Source organism: Harpia harpyja, chromosome 2, assembly GCF_026419915.1.
Source record: "Harpia harpyja isolate bHarHar1 chromosome 2, bHarHar1 primary haplotype, whole genome shotgun sequence".
NCBI classification, from domain to species: Eukaryota; Metazoa; Chordata; class Aves; order Accipitriformes; family Accipitridae; genus Harpia; species Harpia harpyja.
The window spans coordinates 30,769,116-30,793,789 of NC_068941.1; the positions used below are offsets into that span (position 1 = coordinate 30,769,116).

General features: G+C 40.1%; 1 protein-coding gene across 4 annotated transcripts in view; it reads right to left on the reverse strand.

The window, feature by feature from the left end:
- Positions 1–1,050: 1,050 nt before the first annotated feature.
- EGF (epidermal growth factor) overlaps positions 1,051–24,674 on the reverse strand; it is a 65,408-nt gene continuing 41,784 nt past the window's right edge. Inside the window, exons 15-25 of one of the 4 annotated variants that reach the window (XM_052774577.1) lie at positions 24,377–24,544; positions 23,476–23,625; positions 22,891–23,037; positions 21,556–21,672; positions 20,398–20,523; positions 17,883–18,002; positions 15,315–15,465; positions 12,468–12,632; positions 8,841–8,943; positions 5,262–5,364; positions 1,051–3,745 (exon numbers count right to left, since the gene is read on the reverse strand). In XM_052774577.1, coding sequence (XP_052630537.1) covers positions 3,525–3,745; positions 5,262–5,364; positions 8,841–8,943; positions 12,468–12,632; positions 15,315–15,465; positions 17,883–18,002; positions 20,398–20,523; positions 21,556–21,672; positions 22,891–23,037; positions 23,476–23,625; positions 24,377–24,544 — 1,571 coding nt within the window. In that variant the 3' untranslated portion in view covers positions 1,051–3,524. Of the gene's footprint in view, positions 3,841–5,261; positions 5,365–8,840; positions 8,944–12,467; positions 12,633–15,314; positions 15,466–17,882; positions 18,003–20,397; positions 20,524–21,555; positions 21,673–22,890; positions 23,038–23,475; positions 23,626–24,376; positions 24,545–24,674 lie in introns of all 4 variants that reach the window. The other 3 variants (XM_052774592.1, XM_052774582.1, XM_052774597.1) reach the window with 3 other exon arrangements.

Here is a 24,674-nt window from a genome sequence, read left to right on the forward strand (position 1 = left end):
TTTACTTTTTTCCCTAGATTTTTTTTTTTTAATATTTTCATCCTGAAAGAGATTACCAGGATGGAAATTTTTTGCCTGAACAGATAAACCTCTGCAAAGCTGCAAGTGACTGCAAAAGGGGCTTAAAATGAGATGTGTCATGTATCCCTGTGACTAGGAACCATTGCATTGCTTATGTCCATTATGAATGAGCATGAATCATTCCTCACTTGTTTACGACAAAAATATGGCTTTAGAGAATTGAAATGTCAACTTCAATAAAGTCGGGGTTTACTAAACTAAACAAACTCATTTTCTCCCTTGCTCTTTAAAATTGACCAATAGTTTTGTCACTTTGGAGCTTGTCAAGGTTTCTCCCCTTACATTTCTAAATTCCTCTTTTACAGCTTAATATAACACATGTTAATTTCATTTTTAAAAGTCAGAGTATATCAGTAGGATTTGAGGTCTATACTGTTAGCTACATACCCAGAAAGTCTAATAATTTTAAAAGTTTGGGGGTTTTTTTTGCATACCTGAAAAAAAGTTTAGCCAAAAAAACCTGAGAAACCTCCAGGATTCAACCATTTGACTTCAACTGATGTGCATGTAAAGCCTAAGAATAACATCTTGGAGACCAGTCTGAAAACATATTGTGAAGCCATGGATAATATTTCCAGACAAACAAGTAACAACATTCATAACAGTCATTTAAATGTGCACAAAAAGGAGTACATGGCTTCTACGGGTTTATGGGAATGTATAACTAAAATAATAAATAAAAACTTACCGTATTCAAGCTGGGATCTGCCTGTGAGCTGCAGAAGATAATCCTTATTAGTATAGATTCTCTGAGCGGTGAATGAAAAACCCATGATATCTGCACATGCTGCACCAACACATTACACACTGTGGCTGTATGAAACCAATGGAGCTATCAACAAACATGACATGGGTTAACTGAAACCAAAATTTTGCATTCTCTTCTTTTAAAACAAGAGGGACACCAGGGATTTTTTTTTTTTTATTTTATAAATCAATAGCTTTATAAACATACAAATAAACCAAATATATTATATTTGTGTTGAAATATCATTTCAAGGTTTTACATTAAAGATTATTTTGAGTTTAGAGCTGAGTTTAGAAAACATTTAAAACTCAAAACACCCTAATTACAAAAACATATCAGCTTAATTTTCCTATCTTATTCTGTAAAGAACACTATCAAATTTGAAATTAGATCCCTAGACTGAAGGAAAGCAAAGTAAACAAAACACAGGGTAGAATATGAAATAATTTGTAAGGAGTATGAAACACCTTTGTTTAGACAAGAGTCAAAGTTACAAATCTTTTTTTCCTTTGACTGGGGAAACTTCCAACTAAATGTTGACTGTCATTCAACACAACTCCTTGATTTTAAGCACGCAAACATATTTCACCAGAGATAATCAAAGTACAGGGATCAAAGTCATTTTACTGTCTAGCTCTCATGGAAATTAAATGCTTTACTGAATCGGGGCCTTTATAGCTGGACTCTCTTCCCATCAAAACACACAAGATCAGCGATGAACTGTGAAAGACCAGGGAATCCAAACTAGATGCTTTTAACAATGTTAATGAAATTAAACTATACTGAACTTAAAATCAAATCTATCAAATACTAATGGTTCAGCCCAGTGGTTGCCCTCTCCTGAACACAGTTTAGTATGCCAACTCTCCCCAACCACTTCTCTTTCCATGGAAGCACCCTTGTTGCCATTCACAACAGAGAATGCGTCTTCATTGCTACTAGTTCCAACTAACCTCTGGAAATGCCTATTTTACAAGTTTATTCTGAATTCAGAACTGATGTGATTAGAAAACAGACTTAACAATTAAAAACCACCAGCAAAAATCACTTTAGAAGATAAACAAATAAGTGACAACCCTCTACACAACAGAGCGTTATAATTTTTGTAATTCAGACACCTTGGGCTCAATGTTCTTACTGTTTACACCAACATAAATCAGAACCAACTCCGCAAAGTTACTCAAGTGTGTAACTGTTTTGGACAAAAGGTAAGAGCCTTTCAATACTCCTTCCCTTCACTGGCCTACAGAGCTGGTAACCAAACAACAACATCCCATACCTTGCCGGTAGAATTCTAAAAAAACAGAAAACAGGATGGTAAACACACAAATCAATAACATTTGCTACTATTATCCAGCTAATGAATTACAAGGAACACAGGTGGTGGGCACTCTAGTGGAGTTTAAAGAAGGTGTCTGATAGTTACAGTAGTAGGCTTCAAAGACAGAGGACTGAGAGATCCCCTACAATGAAAACATTATTAGTAATCTAGCTGATTTCCAGATGTCTTCCAAAACGTTCTGAAAACAGCCTTAGGAAGTCAAGACTAGTGGTGAAAATCACTTGATAAACAACTAAGCTATAACTCTGTATACAACAGAGCTTTATAAGTGAGTTAGTTCTTAGTAAATAACTGGAAGGGAACTGTAGCTCTTAGAAAGCCAGTTACAAGAAAAATTGGTGGTGTTTTCCAATTGTTCCCATGGATTTTACCAGGCAGCACAGATCAGTTACATGGAAGTCAGTCCAAACCAAGGTGGTTTTTTGTTTGTTTGTCCCACTCCTCCTGTTCTTTTCAAGCAGCAACTGGCCGGACTTCTTTCCCCACGCTAACTCCTATATAATGGACCAGGGTTTGCTGCCAGACACACTTCGGTGAGGCAGGGACAGCTCCAGCACATGCTTCCTCACAGGGCTGAAAGCAGACTCAGGCCCACTGCCTCAGTCCAGAAACAATCCTGTAACACTCTGAAAGACCAGTGTAGACTGGAAAATTTAATGAAGAATCACCTTTCCCCTCAAACATTACCTCTCACTTCATAGATGTGACCATCATTAATACCATATGCTCACAAACAATCCTCCAGCCCACCAAACCTGAGAAATACAAGATCCCATTTGGTGCTCACTTACAGAAGCAGATACAAGAATATCTGTGGTGAAGTCCAAGAAGTTACACTGGCCTGACAGCAGTGCTGGGGAGAGGCTTAAAGTGTCCATGAACAGTATTTTAATAAAAATATTCATTTTTAACTCATTTTCCTGCATCATCTTCCATTCCAGTTTCTCTGCAGTTGTCCTTGTGGCCCATTTTCTAGGCAGTTTCTGGAATCTGTGTATGTGTAAAGACCACTACTTGCAAAAATCTCCATTAGAAAATACTTATCTCTGATAAATCACCCACTTGGCTGTTTTCCCCTCAATGTCCTTTTAGCAGGCAGTTAATGAAGTTAGCAGCAGTGACCCTTAAAGTGATACTTATAGAGTACTCATTGCTAATACATTGCTCACAGTAATTCTTCCAAGCAGAGATGACAGGGAAGGAGTGGCAAGGACTTCTCTGTTTTGTTTTGATTTATGTTTTTTTCTAAAGCAGATTTTAACGAAAAAATGAGGGTTGCTTCAGTGTTTCATGAGTTCCCATTCTCTACTGACTTCATCCTTCCTCCTTTTCCTACTCAAACCCAGGCTGCTTCTAGTCTGGCTGCATCAGCAGGCTGGCTGGGGCAAGCTCGCAGGGCTCCCTTTCCAGCAGGGACTTCGGGTGGATGCTCCAGGGAGCCTGGGGTTGGCCCTTTGCCGCTCCCATGGGCTGACGTGATTTCTCACCAACAGGAATCTCTTGTTGACAGCCTTGTTCTTTCTCCTCTTCTGCCAAAGTCTCTGCTGCTTTGTCGTATGTTATAGGCTGTTCCACTGGAGAAAACCGATATGTATTACTGAAAGCCATTTGAGAAGCTTCACAAGAACTAAGCTAAAAGAAAGCTAATGGCATCTTTGAGAGAGGAAAGCTATGAAAGGAAGCACAGAATCGGGTTCAGAAAATTACAAAACCAACTCATGTCAAAAGAACAAAAAAAAGAGGCAAAGTCAAGAACTTGCTTCTGAGTTTAAGAAATTACTTGTCCTAGGTGAATTTCATGGGTTTCTGTTTTAATACATAAGAACGGGAAAAAGCATGCCCAGGACAGGAAGACTACCTGCCTGGCAAAATTAAAGCCCCTGCTCCAAAGTGAAAATATCTTAGAATTATTCACTGGCATGGTATAAGAACTTTCTTTAATGTGCTAGAAAAGACATCAGTTTATTTACCAGTCTTGTCTAAAATGGTTGAACCACTTCTGCTAAAATTTTCAACCAGGAAAAAATCAGACACCTGTCATGGGAAATTTCTGTTCCAATAGCTGCATCTGATAAAACTATAAATGAAAACAGAGCTTCCTAATGGGAAACATCAGGCTTCCTTCACTGGACAATACAGTTCTACACATGTTCACAATATTAGTCCAACCAAGTAAATGTGAGGCATATTTTCTACTGATGAATAAAGTGACTTCCCATGATATGTCTAAGGACAGGATGGGCAATTTGGAAAATCTTGTGAGATGCCTGCCCGTTCAAGTATCCTCAGACATTTGTCTTTGCATACTTCTAAATGATGGATGCAAACCACATTCTCTAGTAACTTCTGTAGTTAGGAGGTATATATGGTAAAGAGGACAAATGGTTAAGGATATCAGTCTTTCTCCATCAGTTCTCACCATCTGAGCAATTAGGAGATTCAGTTGCCATCTATAAGGCAGCATTTCCTAAAACTCAGAGCGGTCCAGGTGGTAACCTGTGGGCCATGGAAGCCTGTTGTGTACTTCTGTGCTGCCTGCTGCCTTTGCACCAGGTATGGGAGGCACAACTCCTTCATTCATCTCTTCTTTGCTTAAGCACCAAACAATCCCCAAGCAGTCAAACACCTTGTTTAACACAAAAAGCAAAACTGCAGTTGCTGCCTCAGGGCAAAAGGTTTCTGGGGAGACCTGGGCTTCTCACACCATTTCAGTTATCCTGCCTAAATGAATAAGGACTCGTTCCATGGATATACATTCCCCATCAGTATGATGGGCATAACTTCACTTGCTATGAAGCAAACCTGTGAAGTTCTATATAAATGCAAAAATATTATATTATTACTATCAAGAGAAGCATCTGGCTTCTTATGAGTGTGAAAGCACTGCTGTAGTGTAATTTCTCATGAATAATCTGGTAAGTGAAGGACTGAATGGTCTCTTCACAGCAATACAAACACGGCTTCTGCTGTGCACAGCAGCTTTAAACAGGCCAGAAATGTAATTCTGATTTCTCTGTCTCCTCTATCAGCCACTGCTCCTGCTGGTACAAAGGTGAAGAGAGATCTAACAAGGAAGGAAATCCTACTCACCGTATTCTGAAGGACAGGCAGGATGAGGATCTGCTGTCTCACACTCAATTAGATCAACCGCTTTAGTCTCCGGAGAACCGTTACACTCCTTAATAACCGCAAACTGGAAATACATGCAATACGCACAAAATATACAGAGCCCAAATTAATATAAAATGAACTGGTTTTCTGAAACCCAAGAGGCAAATTGGAAGGGCCACACACTCCAACCACAGCAGGGGGAAAAAGGTCACCTTGGCTTTCAGGGATGACCCTTCCCCTGCAGATAATTAAACATTTGAGATGATGACAGCCCTGGTCTTTGGAAAGTGCGCAGTTCCAGTCTAGTAAAGAACTACCCATTCTCTTGCCTTGCAAATCAACCTTTCCAGATGCAAGAACAAAAATTCATGAAAATCAACCCTCTCCATAGTACTGAGGGCCACTTTTAAAGTATTAAAGAGACCTGCAAACCAGACAGCAGGAAACCCTGTCAGACACAGCGAAGGAAGCGAGCCTCCCTTTCTGGCTCTCAGCACCATCTGGGGGTTGCAGTTCCATCATCCCGCAGTGACAGTGGAAGTGATACCTCAGAAGCAGAAGATGGGACCCTCTGGGGGAATGTGCTGAAAAGACCAGGGGGAAAACAGAAAAAAACAGAAGTAGAGGAAAGCAATGTGAAGCACTGTGCTGAAATAGTATAGAGGGAAAGAGGGAAACCCAGTAAAGGGGGGATGTTTAAAGAGCAGAGACAGGGAAGACGAGAAAATGTCTGTAAATAAGATGTTCCAACAGAAGGACCGACAGATTCAGCGGTCCAGGTGAATAATTGGTGGATTTATGTGGATGGATCACAGATGTAGCAGGTGTGACTATTTAGGCATCAGTTCATTTACATAAAATCTGTAGGCTTACAGCTGCTAACCCACATGTGACAGACCCCTGGAGGAGATTCAGCTCTGCACAGTTCTGCAAAATATCTTTGACTGTGCAAAGCAGAACACTTGCTGGATGAAAAGTCTCAGAATAGCATCAAAATCCAGGCATGTGCAGAAGTTTACCAAGGCTTACATATCCCTAGGACAAACCTAGCCTGGATTATGGAACTCTAATATGAATGTGAAAAAATACCCAGGCATACCCTCAGCTAAATGTAGCCTCACCTGGCAGAATAGAAGTAAAGGGAAAAGTGCATGACACTTGGACAATTTATAGGTATAGTTTCAGTATCATGATACCTAGCATTTGATATGTGTGATAGTGTAAAATCTTTTTATCCTCTGCATTAATGTAGATGGGCAAGAACAAGAAAGTCTTTACTCTCCCCAGTCTCACAAATGAGCAGTAGCACTATAGGTTACAAAAGAAGTGAATTTCATAAGCTCTTTACAGTTATTGCATACACATCATCCTGTCCCCATACGAAGTCCTTCATTAGGACTATTAATGCTGTGTAAATCAATACCCAAAAACCTCTTCCAGTACCTTAAGAGTTGAGGAGCTATAGAGTTTTCTATCCCTGATATAGTATAATCTCTTTTTTTACATAAAGCTCCCAAATAATCCACTTTAAGTGAACAGTAGAAATGGACAACTTCCTGCTGCTTTTTGGCAACTCTACAGTTTCTAACCTAAGTGCATGCATGCATGAAGCCCCAGTGAACTTAACACTCGATGGCTACATCAGCACAGAGCAAATCATGCGCATGAAACCACAGGAATCCATTACTGTGTAAGCATCAATAATTAGCAAAGGGTCAGTGATTTCCTCTTCCAGCCTGCAACAAACCATTTGCAATAAATTACTTTATTAATGTATTTGATGTCTCCCAGTATAAGAATGCATGGTGAAATTTAACACAAGTGCGTAATAGATGAGTAGGTTGGATTTGTTTTTGTTGATTCGGTCCATTGCTTACCTGTTTAATTACTCCTATATTCAGCAAAAATATCATTGACCACTAGCATTAACTGTGGGGGCAACAGCAGGTGGGGACAGAGCTGATGAGCTGCAGGCCTCCTACAGCACTGCTCCCAGGCAACAAGCTGTTCCCAGTCCCAACAAATGTTTCTGATTTTCCCAGCCTCAGATACTTTGCAAGCTGTGGTTTTTGGTTTTTGTCTCTGCTATGAATGAATGATGGCATCGTCACGATTCAGCACATTTGCTGTCCAGTATGTGGAGTAACAAAGTGCTGATAATAAAAGATCCACAAGAGTATGCAGTTGACCAGCTAAGGAACAATATGTTGTAACCAGGGTCAAGTAAATTCAGTACTCCCAACATATATTTGATAGTGTGTTTCAGTGGCTACCCACTCACAAATCCTGCCAGACACTCAAACTAAACCATTTGCAAGGCCTTCTTCAGGTTGATTAAAAATGCTTGGATTTTCACTATAAATGTTCCATGATATTCAACCCCTCAGATTCCCAAGTAGAATAAACTCATCTCTTTCTGGACTCAAAAATTTGGAGCAGAGTCAAACTTCAGGCCATTTAAAGTCAAATTCTTTTGTGACCGTGACTACCATGCACACAATTCTTGTACCTTTCCAGCTATAGTTGGGTGTGGAAGGCTTTAAAGCCTTGCAGTAATACCTATACTAGAAAAACTTGTGTGCAGTTACCCCAGTAAAAAGGTATGTGCTTCACTAGAGTTTATCACCAATCCTGTACAAGTATAAACTCTTCCAGTAGTCTTTCCCAGAGGCATAACTGTGCTTGTTTTGAAGAGTGGACGCTGCTTAGCTAATGCAATGCTACCTGGACAAGTATGGTGATACCTGCATTACAGCAGCTTATTCAGAGCTGAATGGTATGTGTGTGCAGACAAGCTCTTAGGGTAAAAGTCACACATTTCTGAGAAAGGAGTCTCAGACCGGGCACAGAAGTAGCCACAGATGCCAATTTTGTCACTTTGGCCAACTTCAAGTTTCAATTGCCATCACCCAGCAGTGTAACGTCATTTTAATGCCAGTGAGAATCAGGTCCTTAGATCAGATCTTATGGGGCCAAATTCTCTGATGCAACTTCAAAAATGACAACAGAAACAGGCCAGTACAACCAGATCATGATGGCATTTCTACCTACACCAGTGCAAAATTGGTATTTTATATTCCCTCCCAAACTGCCTGATAACATTCTGGTTGTTTTTCTTTACAAGGCAGCAGCTTTTAAGACAAAGACATTTCATTTCATCAACCCCCAAAATAAAAGTTCAACATCTCATGTAGCACACACAATACTTGGCTTCCAAGAAGCCTTTTTTACAGAGGGCATACTTTCCTGTGAAAATAACTCCGTGATATGCCATGTCATCACATTGCCATTTCCTTAATTTAGAACACAGTTCCCCAACTGTTGTGTTCAAAGCTAACAATAACACTGGCTAATGGTTGCAATACATCCAGGCAGCTGTGAACTTTGAGGGATAACAATGAGGTAAGATGAACTAGGGTTCACAGCAAAGCACTTGATGACTCTAGCAGTTATTTAATATATTTAAGATGTGAATTATTTGATGGATAATCTCAAGTGGATCCCTAACACTCTTTGATCCTTCCTGCTTCCCTCTCCACTCCACATTAATGTAGTTACCCGAGACTTGTTGCTAGTAGGTGTCACGTTCTCATTGTCAGCGCGGCTGCTGGCATCTCTTATCGCTTCTGCATAGAGATTCTTCTTATACAAGTTTTGACTTCTGCAATAGAACAAAAGCTGAAACAAATTATTTTGCTTTGGGAGGAACAGATGCTGCTTCCTTTCACACATTATTCTATAGGTATTTACAGAAGGGATATATATTTTGTTTTCTTTCATTGGTTTGAAAGGGTGTATTACTGTCAATTACTGCACAGTGGTTAAAACAAACTGCTTGTCAGAAACAGAAGTCAGTAAGAAGTGAACAAATTTTTGTTCTAATGTGCCATCTGTAAAGGGTCATTCATTAGAAAAAACAATAGGCCTCATAATTTTAACTACCCCCTTTCATTTTCTTATATCATTCTATTTATAATACATTCCTCTTATAAAGATTTAGGTTTCAGCCAATACAATGAACAGCATTTGTGGGTGAAGCTCAGAAATAAAAATCTGAATATTTTTGTACACCATTCATAGTTACAATTATGAAAGTTGCTTCTGCATTCATCTGCATCATGTATGGAGAACAACAATTGCAAAAATTACTATGAAATAAACAAACTGAAAGCCTCAAAAACCTTGGAACTAAGACATTTCCAGGGAAAAGCATGACCAACAAATTAACTCAAGGGGGGAAAAAGCCAAGAGTACAACCTGCAGTTGGAAAAGGATACAAATAATCAGCTCTAAGTGGCTAGTTCCAGAAATTAAAAAATTGCTTTTTACAGTAAAACAGCAATCACCTATAAGGCAGTATTAAAAGCCCATATAGGCCCCAACATAGAAAACATGTTCCAAAGAAAAAGAGCTCATTTACACTGCTTGAGATTCAAATCAGTACATCTTTACTGACTTTACATACATGTTTTTTCTCCATCTAGACATAAGCTAACAAGATTAATGTTACACTCTTCAAATTCCGGAAGTCTCAAGTTATAATATCCTTTTACTCAATCTATTTTAAATGAAATTTAATAGACATGTACCAAAGAAAATAGGAATTTTCCTTTTATTTCTACATCATATTTGTATACTAACTGGAAAGTGCATCTGCAGTAATTATCATATGTTGCTCCCTTCATGAATACACAATGTAAATAAAATTTGCTTTTTGCTAGAAATGAGGAAGACTTGTCTCCACCACAGATTTTCTCCCCAGATTCTCCATAACATGTTCCTGTGTATTCAAACGTTAAAAAAAAACAAGTAACTGTCTCCAGTAGGGGATAAAATTGGGACTGCTAATATGAAATCAAATAGGTGTCAGATCTGAGGGTACATCCACAGAGCAGAATGCTGGGAAATAAGGTAAATTAGTCCATTTTTACTTTTCCTGACACTGTGGCAACGCTGCTGTTCATGTTTTGTCACCTGGATGTGCTCATTCAGCACTGCAGCTCATAGTGCTGACAAAACTCAAGCCCATTACTCTAGAGTTATAAAATCCATTGCACAGAGCTCACGCACAGGCATGGTCCTCAGTGGGATGCCCCGCTCAAGAGGATCAGTAATTCTACATCTTATTTTACGGCATGCAGAGCAACAGATGCCAGGCGGACTTGCCGGGCATGGGAGTCTTTGTGTGTGACTGAGCACAAGCAGACGAGGCAGTGAGATCTAGCTGACCGAGCATGGGCAAGAAGCCAAGAAATTCTCAGTCCTAATCCCAGTCCTACTGTCATTTTTTGCACGGCCTTGGCCAATTGAGGTGGAGGGATTGTGGGTGTTAAATCTGTGATTCAGATTTTTTTTTGTTGTTGGAAAAAGAGTTGTTTCCTTGCTTCCCAAGAAAGATAGGAAACTTGGCATAGTATACAGTCAGACTACATAAACCTAACATTAAGGATGACACAGTGCTCTTCAGCAGACAAGTCATTGAACAAACCAACACGATACTTTGGTATTCTTGGCCTCCAGTTTACACATTTTTCGAATTGGCAAGTGTGGATCTCCAACTTCATTTCCTCCAATTAAAAGGAGATAGGCATCTGCATTTTAGAGGGGAAGGAACAGGACTATTACAGACTTAATCGGTATATTCCAAAATACAGTAGATAATGTGAAAAAGCAGTATAGCAATTTCAACCCAAATACTGGTTTCCAGACTCCAGTTAAATAGGGATTTTAGGTCAGAGGTTTCATTTTGATCTAGTTATGCTAGTAATAGCTGCAGTACAAATTCAGTCAAGCATGTAATTGAAAACTTGTTGTCGAGGTAAATAGTTATATTGATCAAAAGCATTTGGCAAGAAAGAAAGGTAAATCAGGGAGAAATGACAAAAGAGAAAGGAAGGGAAGAGAATGAGTATCTTCACACCTTAAAACCAGCCATGTTCTGGCTATTTTTCATGACAGTTTATATGACATACATGGGAAATATAAGAATCTCACGATTTGTCTATTCTGAATGTCTCATTCCACTGATTAGCTTCTGAATCCCAGGTCATGAGAACAAACCAGGCTGCGCTTAGCTTTAATTCTGGACCTCTACCATTAGTTAATAGAAAATAAGAAACATGGCAGCTTGTCTACTTTTATGGACTAAATATGCTAGGAACCATTAAATAAGAATGGAAAATATTGGCTTCCATAGTTAACTTCTTTTGTAGCTTAACTTTTTATGCCTAGGAGAGCCTAATTTTAAAATCAACCTAAACCACAAACAAAACCCCTGCCCATGGAGGGCAGGTTGGCATGCAGCAGGAGACTTTTGATTTGGCTGCTGTCTAGCTTTTTGTTTGTTTACTTTTCAATATAAATATGCATTTAAACAAGAGCCTCTGAGAACAGGTATCTGCCAAGGTCATGGCCAAAAGACTCTAACTTATTAAATGCTGAATACTTTCCAGTCCAAGGGACATCGAGGACATTTAATTTCACATCAGACTGGGTTCTTAAACAATGACTGTAGGGATTCTTTTTGCCATGAGAAGAATCCCAAACCTGCACAATTCATTACAGCCATGGAAAATGCCAGGGAGTACTTTTACAACAGATGTGCCTTAGGCTCACATCCCTGATTTTACTCTTTCTACTGCCAGGAAAAATGCTTTCACGTACTGGAAGATGCTGGAGGCATCACTGTGGAAGTTTGCTATTGGAAGGTTAGTAAGCTGCTTTTCTCAATGGCAAGGAAACTTTCAGGTGTCACTCTACACTGAAAGGGAAACAAAACCAAACTAATGGGATAGCTAGCAGAGAAGAGCCAAGCCCTACCATGACAGTTTCAGATATCTAGAGCTCTTAAGGGAAACCAAGGAAGAAGTAAATAGCATGGCTCCTGAACTCTCTCATCAATACAAATTATGGCTCCTCTTCCAACCTAATCAGGTCTATCCTTCTTGCCCCCAGACACATGTTACTCACTAACACCAATGTGATTACTGCAGGCAAGGGACATGCCAGAACTTTCTGAATTATTCATAGATCCAATTACTGAAAAGCAAAAGAGTAGCAAGGATGATATAGCGATTTCCATCAGCTGAGGAACAGCTCGCGTTCTTCACCATGAGCCCTCTGTGAAAGTCAGCAGCACCTTGGTCCCTGTGCCACACGTTCACAGCACGTGTTTGGAAGCACTACCTGTGGCAGTAGGCAGCCAGGGACCCCAGCAGTAGCAGGAGGACCAGCACTGCTACGCACACCGTGATGGTGATATTCCGCATCTTCACCCGCTCAGCATGCTGCTGCTCCCACCACTCCAGATCGCTGAACTGGCACCGCTCTCCGACGTAGCCCGTCACACAGCTGCCAAAAGGAAGTGAGCACACTTTGTAACTGGTGGCAGAGGAAAAGCCCCGGATCATCACTTCAGTCACCTTGCGTATTGATTTACCATTGGCAACCGCTACGGAAATACCTGGTTTAATTTAGTAATGGTGAAGACAAAATTACTTTAACGGAATGGCTGTCAAAACCTGTAGAATTCAATATGAGAAGGCTTTTTTTACTATAAAGCTATTGAATCACCTACAGAATTATACAGAGATTATAATTTCCAAATTCCAATGGTAAAGAATAGAAAAAATAATTTTCTTTTAAATCCTGCTGTGTGATTAGTGTTTCCGCAAGATTTTCCATTTAACTGTTTACAGCGGCAAGCTTCCCTTTCTTTGAAATAGGCAAACAGGACTTGTTTGTATTTTCAGAGCGATTTGGTTAAGGGAATCAAATTTGAATCTAAATCCTTACTTTAAAATAAAAGACGAATGAAAGTGTTTAAAAAAACTCTAGTATGGGTTAGAAATATCTTCATAATTTAGTTTTAATACAAGCTTCTTCTGTAGGTAGTTTTTGTTTATTTGTTTGTTTTTACCACTGTAAAACCCAACACAAAAATTACTTATCGGTGCCTGAAACCCTCAAATCAAAAATTACTAGGAAGTGAGAAATACATCAAGAATCTCAGCCTAGTTTTACTGTCCAAGGTGAGAGACATAAAAAAGGAAACAGTAAACATAAAAAATGAACAGTCTACTCAATTCATAACAATCTCTCAGCAATGTAGGCTCAAATCCTTCTCACAGTTCTTATCAGTCTAGTTTTATTCAAGTCAGAAGAGCTAGTCAAATGAGCAAAAGAAGCAGGATTTACCTGCAGCAGCTTTTACCTAATGTCCTGAAAACATTATATCAGCATTCATTATTAAATCAGGCGCAAGCACTCTCATTCTGTCACAAATTAGAATGCATATATGTCAGGAGGCAGAAAATTTTTAATGTAAGATCAGAATAAATTCCAAACAAGCTAGAAGATTTACTTTCTAGTGTAAGAGCTTTTATTAATTAAAACACAAATCACATTTGGTATGTAATTTTTGCTAGATAACATTTTTCTATTACTTCGTTTTGGTATTTCACATATACAGCCTACATGAATGAATGCTGCCATCTAGTGAGAATTCAGCAATGTGAGAATTCAGCAAGGTCCACACAGAAATCCTGACCCCCAAGAAAACGGCTAAGCACAGTTGCTTCTTAATTTTTTAAATGGCTTCCACTTCCAGAATTGAAAAATATGTACATTTGGATTCTTATTCTGCACTAACACCTAACAAATAGAAGAAAAAAAGATGTGATCCGATTTGAAAGTTCTGCAGTTGTAGACTCTTCAGTTTCAATAGGAGAAGCTCAATGAAGTGAAAAAAAGATAGTTATCAATGCCTCTAAAATTTACACTAAAAATTCATAACATATACCAGAGATGACCATGAGTCTCATCTCCTGTAATGGCTTTGCCGAGCTTAGGAGATCCATGGCACAAAGCATCCACTTCATTCCCATGTATGTAGATGAGAGACATTCTTTTCATATTCCTGCAGGTACAGAGGTCTGTAGGTAAGGGAGACCACCCATATTTAAAAATAAGAAAGCCTAGGATTTGATAGTGCTTGCAGGAATGGCCTGGTACAGAGGTTCCTGCAGTGCAGTACAAGGTAGATCTGGAGGAATGGTAGGTCAAAGAAACCCTTCAGCACAAAGCTTGCTCTCCTCACTCCAGGGTTACACCATGGCCACCCAAGTTACTGAGACACAGAGGGAGATTTGCCTACTACAGAACAGCATCCATCCCCTGCACAGGTCCTCACTTACCAGGTGAGACCCCAGGGGAGGACGCAGGTATTGGATTTGTCCCACTGCAAATACTTCTATGCTTGATTTTGAAGAAAGATGTAAGAGAGATTCAAATATAATCAAGTTACACAATTAAGTTCCAGCACTAATGGTTTTGAAGAAATGATTACACCATGGGACTAGGCCATCACATTGACCAGACCAAGGCTGACTACTGGAGATATAAGATTCTCTTTGCTTTTATCAGTAACTGCATTTGGGGAACCAGGAATTAGGCTTCACAAAAATATCGACAAGAGGAAGGAGGTCTCGATTTTGACGTCTCATTGCTACTTTCCCTGTTTTTAAGAGGACCATCATGTTGTACCCTTTCTGCCAGGAATCAAGACTCTTCAAACTGTAAGGGAAGATGCTGACACCAGACTTCTCCTCCCTGGTCCCAATCAGAGAAGACAAGACAGAGCTGTCCTCTTCCATCCCAGTGAATGCTACACATGAGCAGCAAGGCCAACAGCGAGGTACAAGTCAGCACGATACGTAAAAGGAGAGAGAGCAAGCACCTCTTCCATAAAGCTATGAGCACTAAGTCATTTAACAACTTATCTCACATTTCCAAAGCAAAGAATCAAGTGCTTAGGAAACAAATCGAATCCTACTATTAATTGTAACGGGTGTGAATGGAGTGACCACTTACAGAAACTTACAGTGATCACTTACAGAAAAGAACAGAGTCTAATGATAAGTGCTAGCATGAGTGATGAACAGATAATTTATGGACAAACACTTCATGTCTGCACTCAACTGAGCCCTAAGGATACCATTCATCAGCACAGACAATACAAATTTCTGTACTTACTTGCAGGCATAGTCTTGCAGATCAGAAACATAATTGCACACTCCACCATGGAGGCAGTATGACTCGTACGAAGGAGGGCATCCTACAATATCACCTTGCACAGGGTGTGTGGAGTATTCATTGCTGACAACAGTGGGGGACACAGTAGATTCTGAAACACAGGATTTCACAAGGACATGTAAAACTTTTGGCCGCATTGGCAACATGATCTTACAAAAGAGTTCCAGGACTTCAAGATAGGAAAGTAGGTAAAAATCTCTAATATCGACCAATTACTTGTGTTTTACCTATTTGCTTACGTTGCTTATCAAATTTAGGCACACAGAACTTTAGAACAAAATACTAAATATGCTTGATTCTAGATTTGCAACAAAAAACCCACAGTGGTTGGCAGCGTTCTGTCTATTTAGATGTGTGAGCACAGGTCTGAAGAAAAACTGCACTGGCTGTCTAGTTACTTACGCTTAAATTATTTTTGCAACTTATGCAGCTTTAGGGTATCGTAAATCTCTATGATGCATAAAATACCAGTCAGATGTACAGGTGAAGGGTGACTGTATTTCATGCACTTGGTTCTCAGACTGAGAAGTTTTCACATGCAACTTATCATTCTTATGCAGATTATTTCTACTCTGCTGCCGTCCAGTTGATTGCATCTGTGTGTGACTGCAGATCACATTTTTTATTGTTTCAAGCTAGCTCAGGTACAGATAACAGCATCACTGGGGAAGCAGGGAACTCTATTGACCCAATTCTTCAGAGGGTTCTGTAGCCTGCTCTGAATTGCACACACTGTCACCTACATAGGTATCCAAACTACCTAGTTTTAAAGGTAGCTCTAATATATCTGCACAGCATGACCTACAGTGCAAACATGCCCTTACAGAAAAGGAGCGCTTTCTTGCCTACTTTCATACTGCAGCAAATCTATAGGTCAGAACAAAACACCTTGTCCTGGGATGGGTTGGGATAGTGTTAATTTTCACAGGAAGGTGGGAGGGGGCACAGCCAGGACAGCTGACCTGAACTAGCCAAGGGGATATTCCATACCATGTGACATCATGCTCAGTATATAACTGGGGAGTGGGCTGGGGGGTGGTTTCTCAGCAGGGGAAGTGGCGGAGTGTTGGGATCCAGGTGGTGAGCAGTTGCACTGTGCATCACTCGTTTTGTCTATTCTTTTATTAGTGCTATTGTTGTTGTTGTCACTTCTTTCCTTGTGCTGTCCCAGTAAACTGTCCTTATCTCAACCCATGAGGTTCTTTTTTTTTTTTTTTTTTCTTCTCCTCTCTGATTCTCCTCCCCATCACACTGGAGGAGGCAGGGAGGAGTGAGCAAGCAGCCTCGTGGTGCTTTGATGATGGCTGGGTTTAAACCATGACACATCTACATGGCAAAGAATTTCTAGCAGTATGGCTTAGCAGAAATGCTCCTAATCGCTCTCATACATTTATGGGATCAGTTTTATGACTCATACCAGTTTTATTGCAACATGACCTTCAACGACATTTGTTTTTTAAAATTTCATTTGCAGGAGAACTGCCATGGCAAAGAGCCTGAATGGAAAGGGATGAGTGATTTTAGTGAACTGCAGGTGTGACTGCATTCTGCAAAGAAAATTTCAACTTGCTAGAAGAGCTTATTAGGCAAAGAACTAAAACAGTGTGTTAACATCCCTGAAGACATGGGATCAGACTTACAGCTGAGCGACCTAGAAGGCATTACTTCCAAGTCATGCATCATTTAAAATCATCATTTCCTGAGTCGCACCTGAAACTACTGAAAACTTAAGTAACTGAAAAGGGGGGTGGGGATCCTGATAGGATTTCTACTTAAAAAAGCCATAATTTCCTTCTGGTTTTCTGCAGAAACAAATCTGTGACAATCACACAGTGTCCCTCCGTCATCAGAGTGTCACTTGATCTGAGTAAAATTCACCCCGATGAAGAGGACTGACACAGAGTAAGATGATGAGTCACTTAGCGCCACATTTTCAGAGAATGCTGCTGTCACATTGAGGCACTGAAATGAGGGTCAGATAGTCACTAGTGCTGAAACTTCAGCAGCTCCCTTCATTAAACTGGTAATCAGATTTTCTAAAGAGTTTCAGAGCCCTTTTGAAAAATTGGCTTGAAAGACTAGCTTATTCTGAAGAATTAAATGGGACTTAAATTATGTTCAGTTTTTGTGCTAGCCTTCTGCAGAGCGAAAGAAGGTACGGAGAGTTTGGAAAATTACACAGACTGAAATCACCTCCAAAAAATGCTACCTCCAAGGAGCATTTACTTCTGCTGCTGTTTGTAAAGGCCACTAGATAAATGTGTCATTACATTTAGACAGTAAAAATTAGCATTAAACCTTAAGGTAGATATTTCCAAACTAAACTCGAATCTGGTCTCCTTAGCCCACCTCAGAACAGCCTCCTAAAGCAAGGCTAAATGGATCCACAAGCTGCCCAGTATGTCACTATACAGGGCTTCCTTAATTTCCAGGTATAAAAATTTATCCAAGAGCACAGTACCTAGTCAAGGGTCACTTCCTTTTTAATTGCTCACTCCATTTACTCACTGCAACCGATGCCAGTTCCAGAAGCATCATCAGCACACGAGCAAGTGAAGTTTCCTTCCGTATTTGTGCAGGTTATGTTCTCTCCACAGGTGTGGGACCCTGTCTTGCACTCATCAATATCTGTCACCCAAACAGTCTGCAGTTAGAAGAATGAAATGGCCTCAGAGCATCAGTTAAAAGGGCAGCAGTTGCAGCATTACAGTCTCCTGGCAGTGAGGAGAAACACCAAAGACTTTCCCTCTGCAGATATGCCTTCATGGAAAACATAATGGAAGAGCAACCAGCATACTTTCTACATCAAGTAATCGCAGCCTGCCCAGCTACTCAGAGCATACTATGCTGCTGCAGAAGATCTCCATTAGGAGAAGGAAGGAAAAGCTTCCCCATGACACGTAATGAGTACAGTAGAGTTGAAGAGAAGACTTACTTGTACTTATATTCTCCTGGCATTGCTAGTCATAGCTCACACCCTGGATGAATACTAGAGTACTGTCAGTTGGCATTTTTGCATTAAGACAGCACAAGGGTTTGGGAGTGGGGAGTTGCCCACCGCTGTACCACCCGCCTGGTCCAGCCTAAACAAAAAGTTTAGACAGAAGGAAAGGGTCTAGAAACCTATAGGTTTATCCAGTTTGTGTAAACACTTAAATGAAGCGAGTCTCTGAATTACTATGAAGAGACTCCCTGATTACAACAAGAGTTTCCAGGCTCAGAGCCTGTGTTATGTTCATATACTCCTCTCACCCATGTCCTGCTGCACACCCTCGCCCTGCTTCCACACCTTCTCTAGCACAGCCCATGGCAGCAGCTCCTGCCAGGCTGGCACTCACCCCCTGGGCTGGCACCTGCCTAAGCACCCCCTCAAAGGTGGGAACTTTGAAAGGGTTCACATACCAGAGTTTGGGAGCCTCTGATGCATTTTATGAACTGTCAGCAGAATACATGTGCCAGATCTACTTTGGGAAAACAAAATCACAGATCTATCATCCCAATTTGTGTGAAATTGTTGCTTAAACCACTGGGACTTTTCCTACAGTAAAATTAACAGGGTCTGGCCCAAAACAGTATAGAAAATTCAGAGCAATTTTAGAAGCAAAAATACAGGAACAAAACTGTTGCAGCGTGTTCCAAGAAATGTGATTTCAACAACACAACATGAACTCATCTTGTACCATGTCTGGATGTACTGACACATTTCTGGACACTGTGCATGCACGCAGGTGTCTAAAATATAGAATCAGTGTATAAAGTGTATAAAATCACTTACTTTCCACTTTCTGGTTTTTATAGTATATTTCAAGTCATCAAATACGAAGTTAGTTTGAATTCTGTTTACATCATAGCAACATTGCATCATTTATAAAATACTGTGAAAATATATATTACCATATTCTGGACTCAAAGACTTCAGGAAGATAATGGACTGGTTTTCAATAATAGTGGTAGGTACCACAATCATTCTAGCTAAGCAATGATACCACAGACAGTGAGATCCCAGGGCTGCCTGGGGACATGCCTTGTAGGTGGTACTGGGACAGCAAGAGGAGCTTGTCACTTCTGCCTGCACTTGCAAACATCCTCAAAGACCTGAGCTCTGGATCTCTGACCAGTGTACGCAGAATGCCTTCTCGAACCTCCTGTCTCTGATACTTTCCACACCCTGCCCATAAAAATGATATTGTTCTTAATTTTTCAGTCATCCTTATCTGTGTCGAGGAACCAAAGCCCAATAAAGACTATGTAAGAATTGGGTCAAATTTAATGGGCTTTGAATTATGCTATAAAGGAAAAAGGAAAAAGAAAGGACAAAAGAGAAGCCAAGACTCTCATAAAGCTCTGAACAAACTGTGTGCTAGTCAAATACTGGGGGGAAAAACTTCCTGTTCCATCATATTTACTGCTAAAATGGATTAAAAAATTAAGAAATGTAGGGAATGAAGTAAAGACCTGGCATTAGAGCTGGATGGGAAAAATCAGTGGGTCTGATTATTAACAAGACTCTAAATGTACTCAAGTTGTCAGTGTCAACACCTTGAACCTCATGCCTATTAAACAGACCTGGAATTATTTGATGAGTATTATGACACACTCAATACCTGCTTTCGTTTATATTCAAGGCAACGATTTCCAATAAAACTCTACTGCTTCACCTCCACTTCCCTCCTCCCCTGCACTCCTCCTCTCTCTCCTGCTGTAGCTACTAAAAGGAGTGCAAACACTGAGAGGAGGTATCCACTGACAGCTACGGGCTTTGCATATTGATCAGTTACTGGGGTTGCCACGCTTTGAACAGGAAGGAAAGAATCAAAAAAGGAAGAAATTATAAATGTCAACTGTCTGGAGGAGCCACTATTAGGGTCCACGCCCCTACCAGATTTTTAAAAAGAACCAGAAGAGCTCATTTGACAGCTTCATAGCTTGATGCAAGGCTAGCTCAAATCATAAGACATGTCTCTTGCTCATTCATCCTGCCCCAGCCTTCCAGATACAGCACAGCCCTCATGCATGCCCGTACCGTAGCAATGGACTCCATCTCCAGTGTAGCCCTCCAGGCATTTACAGACGTAGCCCCCTTCCGTATTGATACAGCCCGACACATTGCGATTACAGTGGTCCATATTTACAGCACACTCATCAACATCTGCAAGACAAAACAAGGAGGCGGGACACATGGGTCATGAAACCATCAGGTAAATCAATATAAAGAAATGTCTACATAATGAATCTCCCTCAGACTATTCTGTCACTTGTCATTTGTGCATCTGAAGCAAATAGGAAGAGAAGGGCTTTGTGGTCTTTTGTTGGTATGAAATTTGATGAGGATGTTCTAAAGAGCCTAAGACAGTCAACCAGCTACTTTCAACTGGAGACCTAGAGGTTCCACAAATACCTCTTGCTTAAAAAAAAAATTCCCATTTGGAGGGAATGATCCTATTCAAAACTAGCCTTATATTCTTAAACCCTACTTAGAGAGAAACTTTGCTTTGAGAAAGAACACATAAGCTTAAAAAAAAAGGTACCACAATGAAAAAAAAATTACATTCATTTCACCTTCCTTTTTTTTTTTCCTTTCCATAGCAACATAGACTCCTGTGAGTCTTCACGCTCAGCCACCAACTGGTAAATTGTTCCTAATGCCTTCCTGTCTTGGCCTTTATGAGAGAACAAAGTGCTTCCATTTATGTTGTATGAAAGTCCAAAAACTTAAAGACCACTCTGAGCAATGTGTTGTCTGATTGTTAGAGTCTTTTTCTACTACTAGAAAGAAACAAGAGCAGCGCTTTTATGTAAACATTACATCAGGAATACTAATTTTTAAGAGATTCCTTAATACATACTTCTGAATTATACATCAACTATCATGTCTATGGACTAAGCTTTTCTAATTAGGCAATTTTTACAAATATATTATCCTTTTATTTCTATTATCACCGTTATTGCTTGTTAATATTAATAGGATTAACACTCATGACTCAGGGGAAAATAAGACATGTGATAATTAGCCATTTCATCCCACATGCTCTCTGCTCATCATCTCTTTCAAAACAAGCAATACCTTTGACCTTTCTGTGATGGATCATGCAGCAGAGCTGCCAATGTGAGAAAATACAGATTTTCTTCCTCTCCCCTAGTCTACAGTTTTCCAGAAGGTTGTATTAATGTCTTGTATTACCATAGCACGATTTCCCCCTCCTGGTAAATCCTTTCAAACACTGGCACATAGCACCATCTTCCAGCAAAACACACTGTGCATTGACGTCACATTCTAGCGCAGTGCAGTCATCTTGATCTATAGCATAAACAAAACCAAAAAAGCCACTAGATGCATTTGGACCAATCAAAGGAGGTACTTGTGTGGTTTAACCCCAGCCAGAAACTAAGCACCATGCAGCTGCTCACTCGCTTCCCCTCCACCACCCAGTTGGATGGGGGAGAAAATCGGGAAAAGAGGTAAAACTCATGGGCTGAGATAAGAATGGTTTAATAGAACAGAAAAGAAGAAACTACTAATTATAATGATAACACTAATAAAATGACAACAGTAATAATAAAAGGATTGGAATATATGAATTATGCACAATACAATTGCTCACCACCTGCTGATCAACACCCAGTTAGTCCCCGAGCGGCGATTCTCCCCGCCTCCACTCCCCCCAGTTTATATACTAGATGTGACGTCACATGGTATGGAATACCCCTTTGGCCAGTTTGGGTCAGCTGTCCTGGCTGTGTCCCCTCTCAGCTTCTTGTGTCCCTCCAGCTTTTTTGCTGGCTGGGCATGAGAAGCTGAAAAATCCTTGACTTGGTCTAAACATTACTTAGCAACAACTGAAAACATCAGTGTGTTATCAACATTCTTCTCATACCTAACTCAAAAACATAGCACTATACCAGCTACTAGGAAGACAATTAACTCTATCCCAGCTGAAACCAGGACAGTACTGTATATAAAAAACCCCACCAACCAACCAAGCAAAAAACTAACAAGAAAACCAGAACATACAGTCAAAGTTTGAAACATAGCTCTCCAGGGTTAGTTATGGCAAGCCAATACAATCATTAGGGCTGTCGTCTTTGTCAAGGTGGAGTTGAAGTGTCGTTTAGTATCAGGATTTCTGAATATTGTATGCAAAACCTATTGTACAATTTCATGATCTAGTGTCATTGAACGTATGTAGAATTCAATGGTTTTATTGCAATTTTGTTCAGAGATTTGTACTTAATATACTTAGAAAATCTGAGGGAGAGACTTTCACAAGTGTTCCAAATTAGAAATGTTTGCTCTCTAGACCTGGATAATATTATCAAGTTTTGTTGACATAGCAAAGGAACATGGAGACAAACAAACTAAAAAGCAGTGCTAACTTCTTGTAAGAGGGTTAAGAGCATGAATGCCACCAGTCTTGACAATGAGCCTTTCTTCCTTTCAGGCCTATGATTTCTTTCTGTTCTATAAACCTGTCCAGAGCCCCACAGTAAATAAAGGAAGAAAATCATCGGACTCTACCTGATACCATGATTTCAGCCATCAACAAAATGCTGATCTTCTTTTCCCCACTCTCTGTACCCTTGAATATCCCACTGCTTTGTGTGCTCCGGAGCAAGGTCTCTGGTGTTGGCATTGGTGCTACCCCCTCGTGCACAGAGATGCTTCCTGAAAAAGAGAAGAAAAAAGTGACACAGACTATTTAAATCTACTGAACTAACTTTCTCATTTTCTATCACTTGTCTACTTTCCAATAATCATGGAGGTTTCCTTTCAAAACAAACTCCCAGACTAGCCTGTGTCTGGCCTCAAATTATTCCTAAAACCACTCACTGGTGGGTTTTCTCAAATACAAAAGACAAGGAATGCAACTCATTGCTCACAATACTTGCTAGCACTGCACACATCTCTCTTACTGCTAATAAGCCAAGGGGAAAATTACAATGGTCAGAAAACATGTTATTGTCTCAGGACAACATCCCAGTGTTTTCATTCTTCAGAGAAACCATCATTCATTATGTATAGCAAGGTGAATATTTTCCATTCCTTTCTGTCAGGATCCTCAAGGGTTTGGAGAGGGTCTTTTTTGGAACTGGAGGATTGTACCTGCTGTTGTGTTGGAAGCATCCAGAGCACGACAGGTTTTTCCATCTCGAGTTTTCCCAAATCCTGGATGGCACATGCAATGGGCAACTCCAAAATTGTTTTCACAGATCTGATCACAGCCTCCATTCTCATAAAGGCAAGGATTTGCCCCTAATGCAGAAAAACAGGCAACTTAACAAGCTGCTTCTTCAGTCAACATCTCCTGTTAGCTGTGCAGAGTTGAAGCAGTTGGGAAAAGAATAAGGACTGACAAAAACTAGAACATCCTTTTTTTTTTTTTTTATTAAAACCAGACACATATATAAAGCATATATTATCACCTAGCCTCTGGCCGGAAAGCAGATTCACATACTCTCTGTCTTATAAATGTATCACTTTTTTTTTTAATTTCCTTCATTATTTCTCCTTTAATATTTAGAGTCCTAGCATTCCCTGAAAGAACATTGCAAGGGCATAGGGAACCTGTGATTACCTTCTCTCAATCCTGGTCTATTGAGTTACTTTTTTCTGCTTACAGGGAGATTGTTCCCAACAGAAAATCAAATTATTTGATCCAAAACTAATAAATCTTACAAAATCTTTCTCCATGTCATTTGTTATCATTTGTGTGTGTGAGGGGTGCTAATAAACTAGGATAAATAGGAATTAGAAGACTATGGTAGCCTTGTGGCAATTGATCAGCATCTGTTCTTGGGCTTGATCATAAATATACAAAACCTGTTAGCATTCCTGGGACACATGCCCAGATGATGCTTTCAATAAATGCCAGTCTGACTATGCAAGGCCTTTTACAGAGCCTGTTTCTGAGAAGATAATCATCTCCCCAGGGACATCTGTTCTAGTGATATCAGTGAACAAGAGGAGGCTGGAAGGGAATGACTGCTTAATTTTTGCAGTATACCTGGTTTCGCCAAAGGATGAACTACAACCATTGATGAGGGTCTCAGCATGCTGCCTCGAAGACGTACCCTGTTTTGGCCGGTCTTCTTGTCCACCCTCATTAGTGATGGCCTAGCCCAGTCCGAAAACCAAAGGTGATCCTCAAACACCTCTACATCAAAAGGGTGGCCTACAAAGAAATTAGATTTCTCATTTCCACATCTGTAGAACATACACAAGAAACCACGTAAACAAAAGCAGTACCTGCATACAGGTCTGCTTCCAACACAGTGGCATAGCTATAGCCACTTCTACACTTT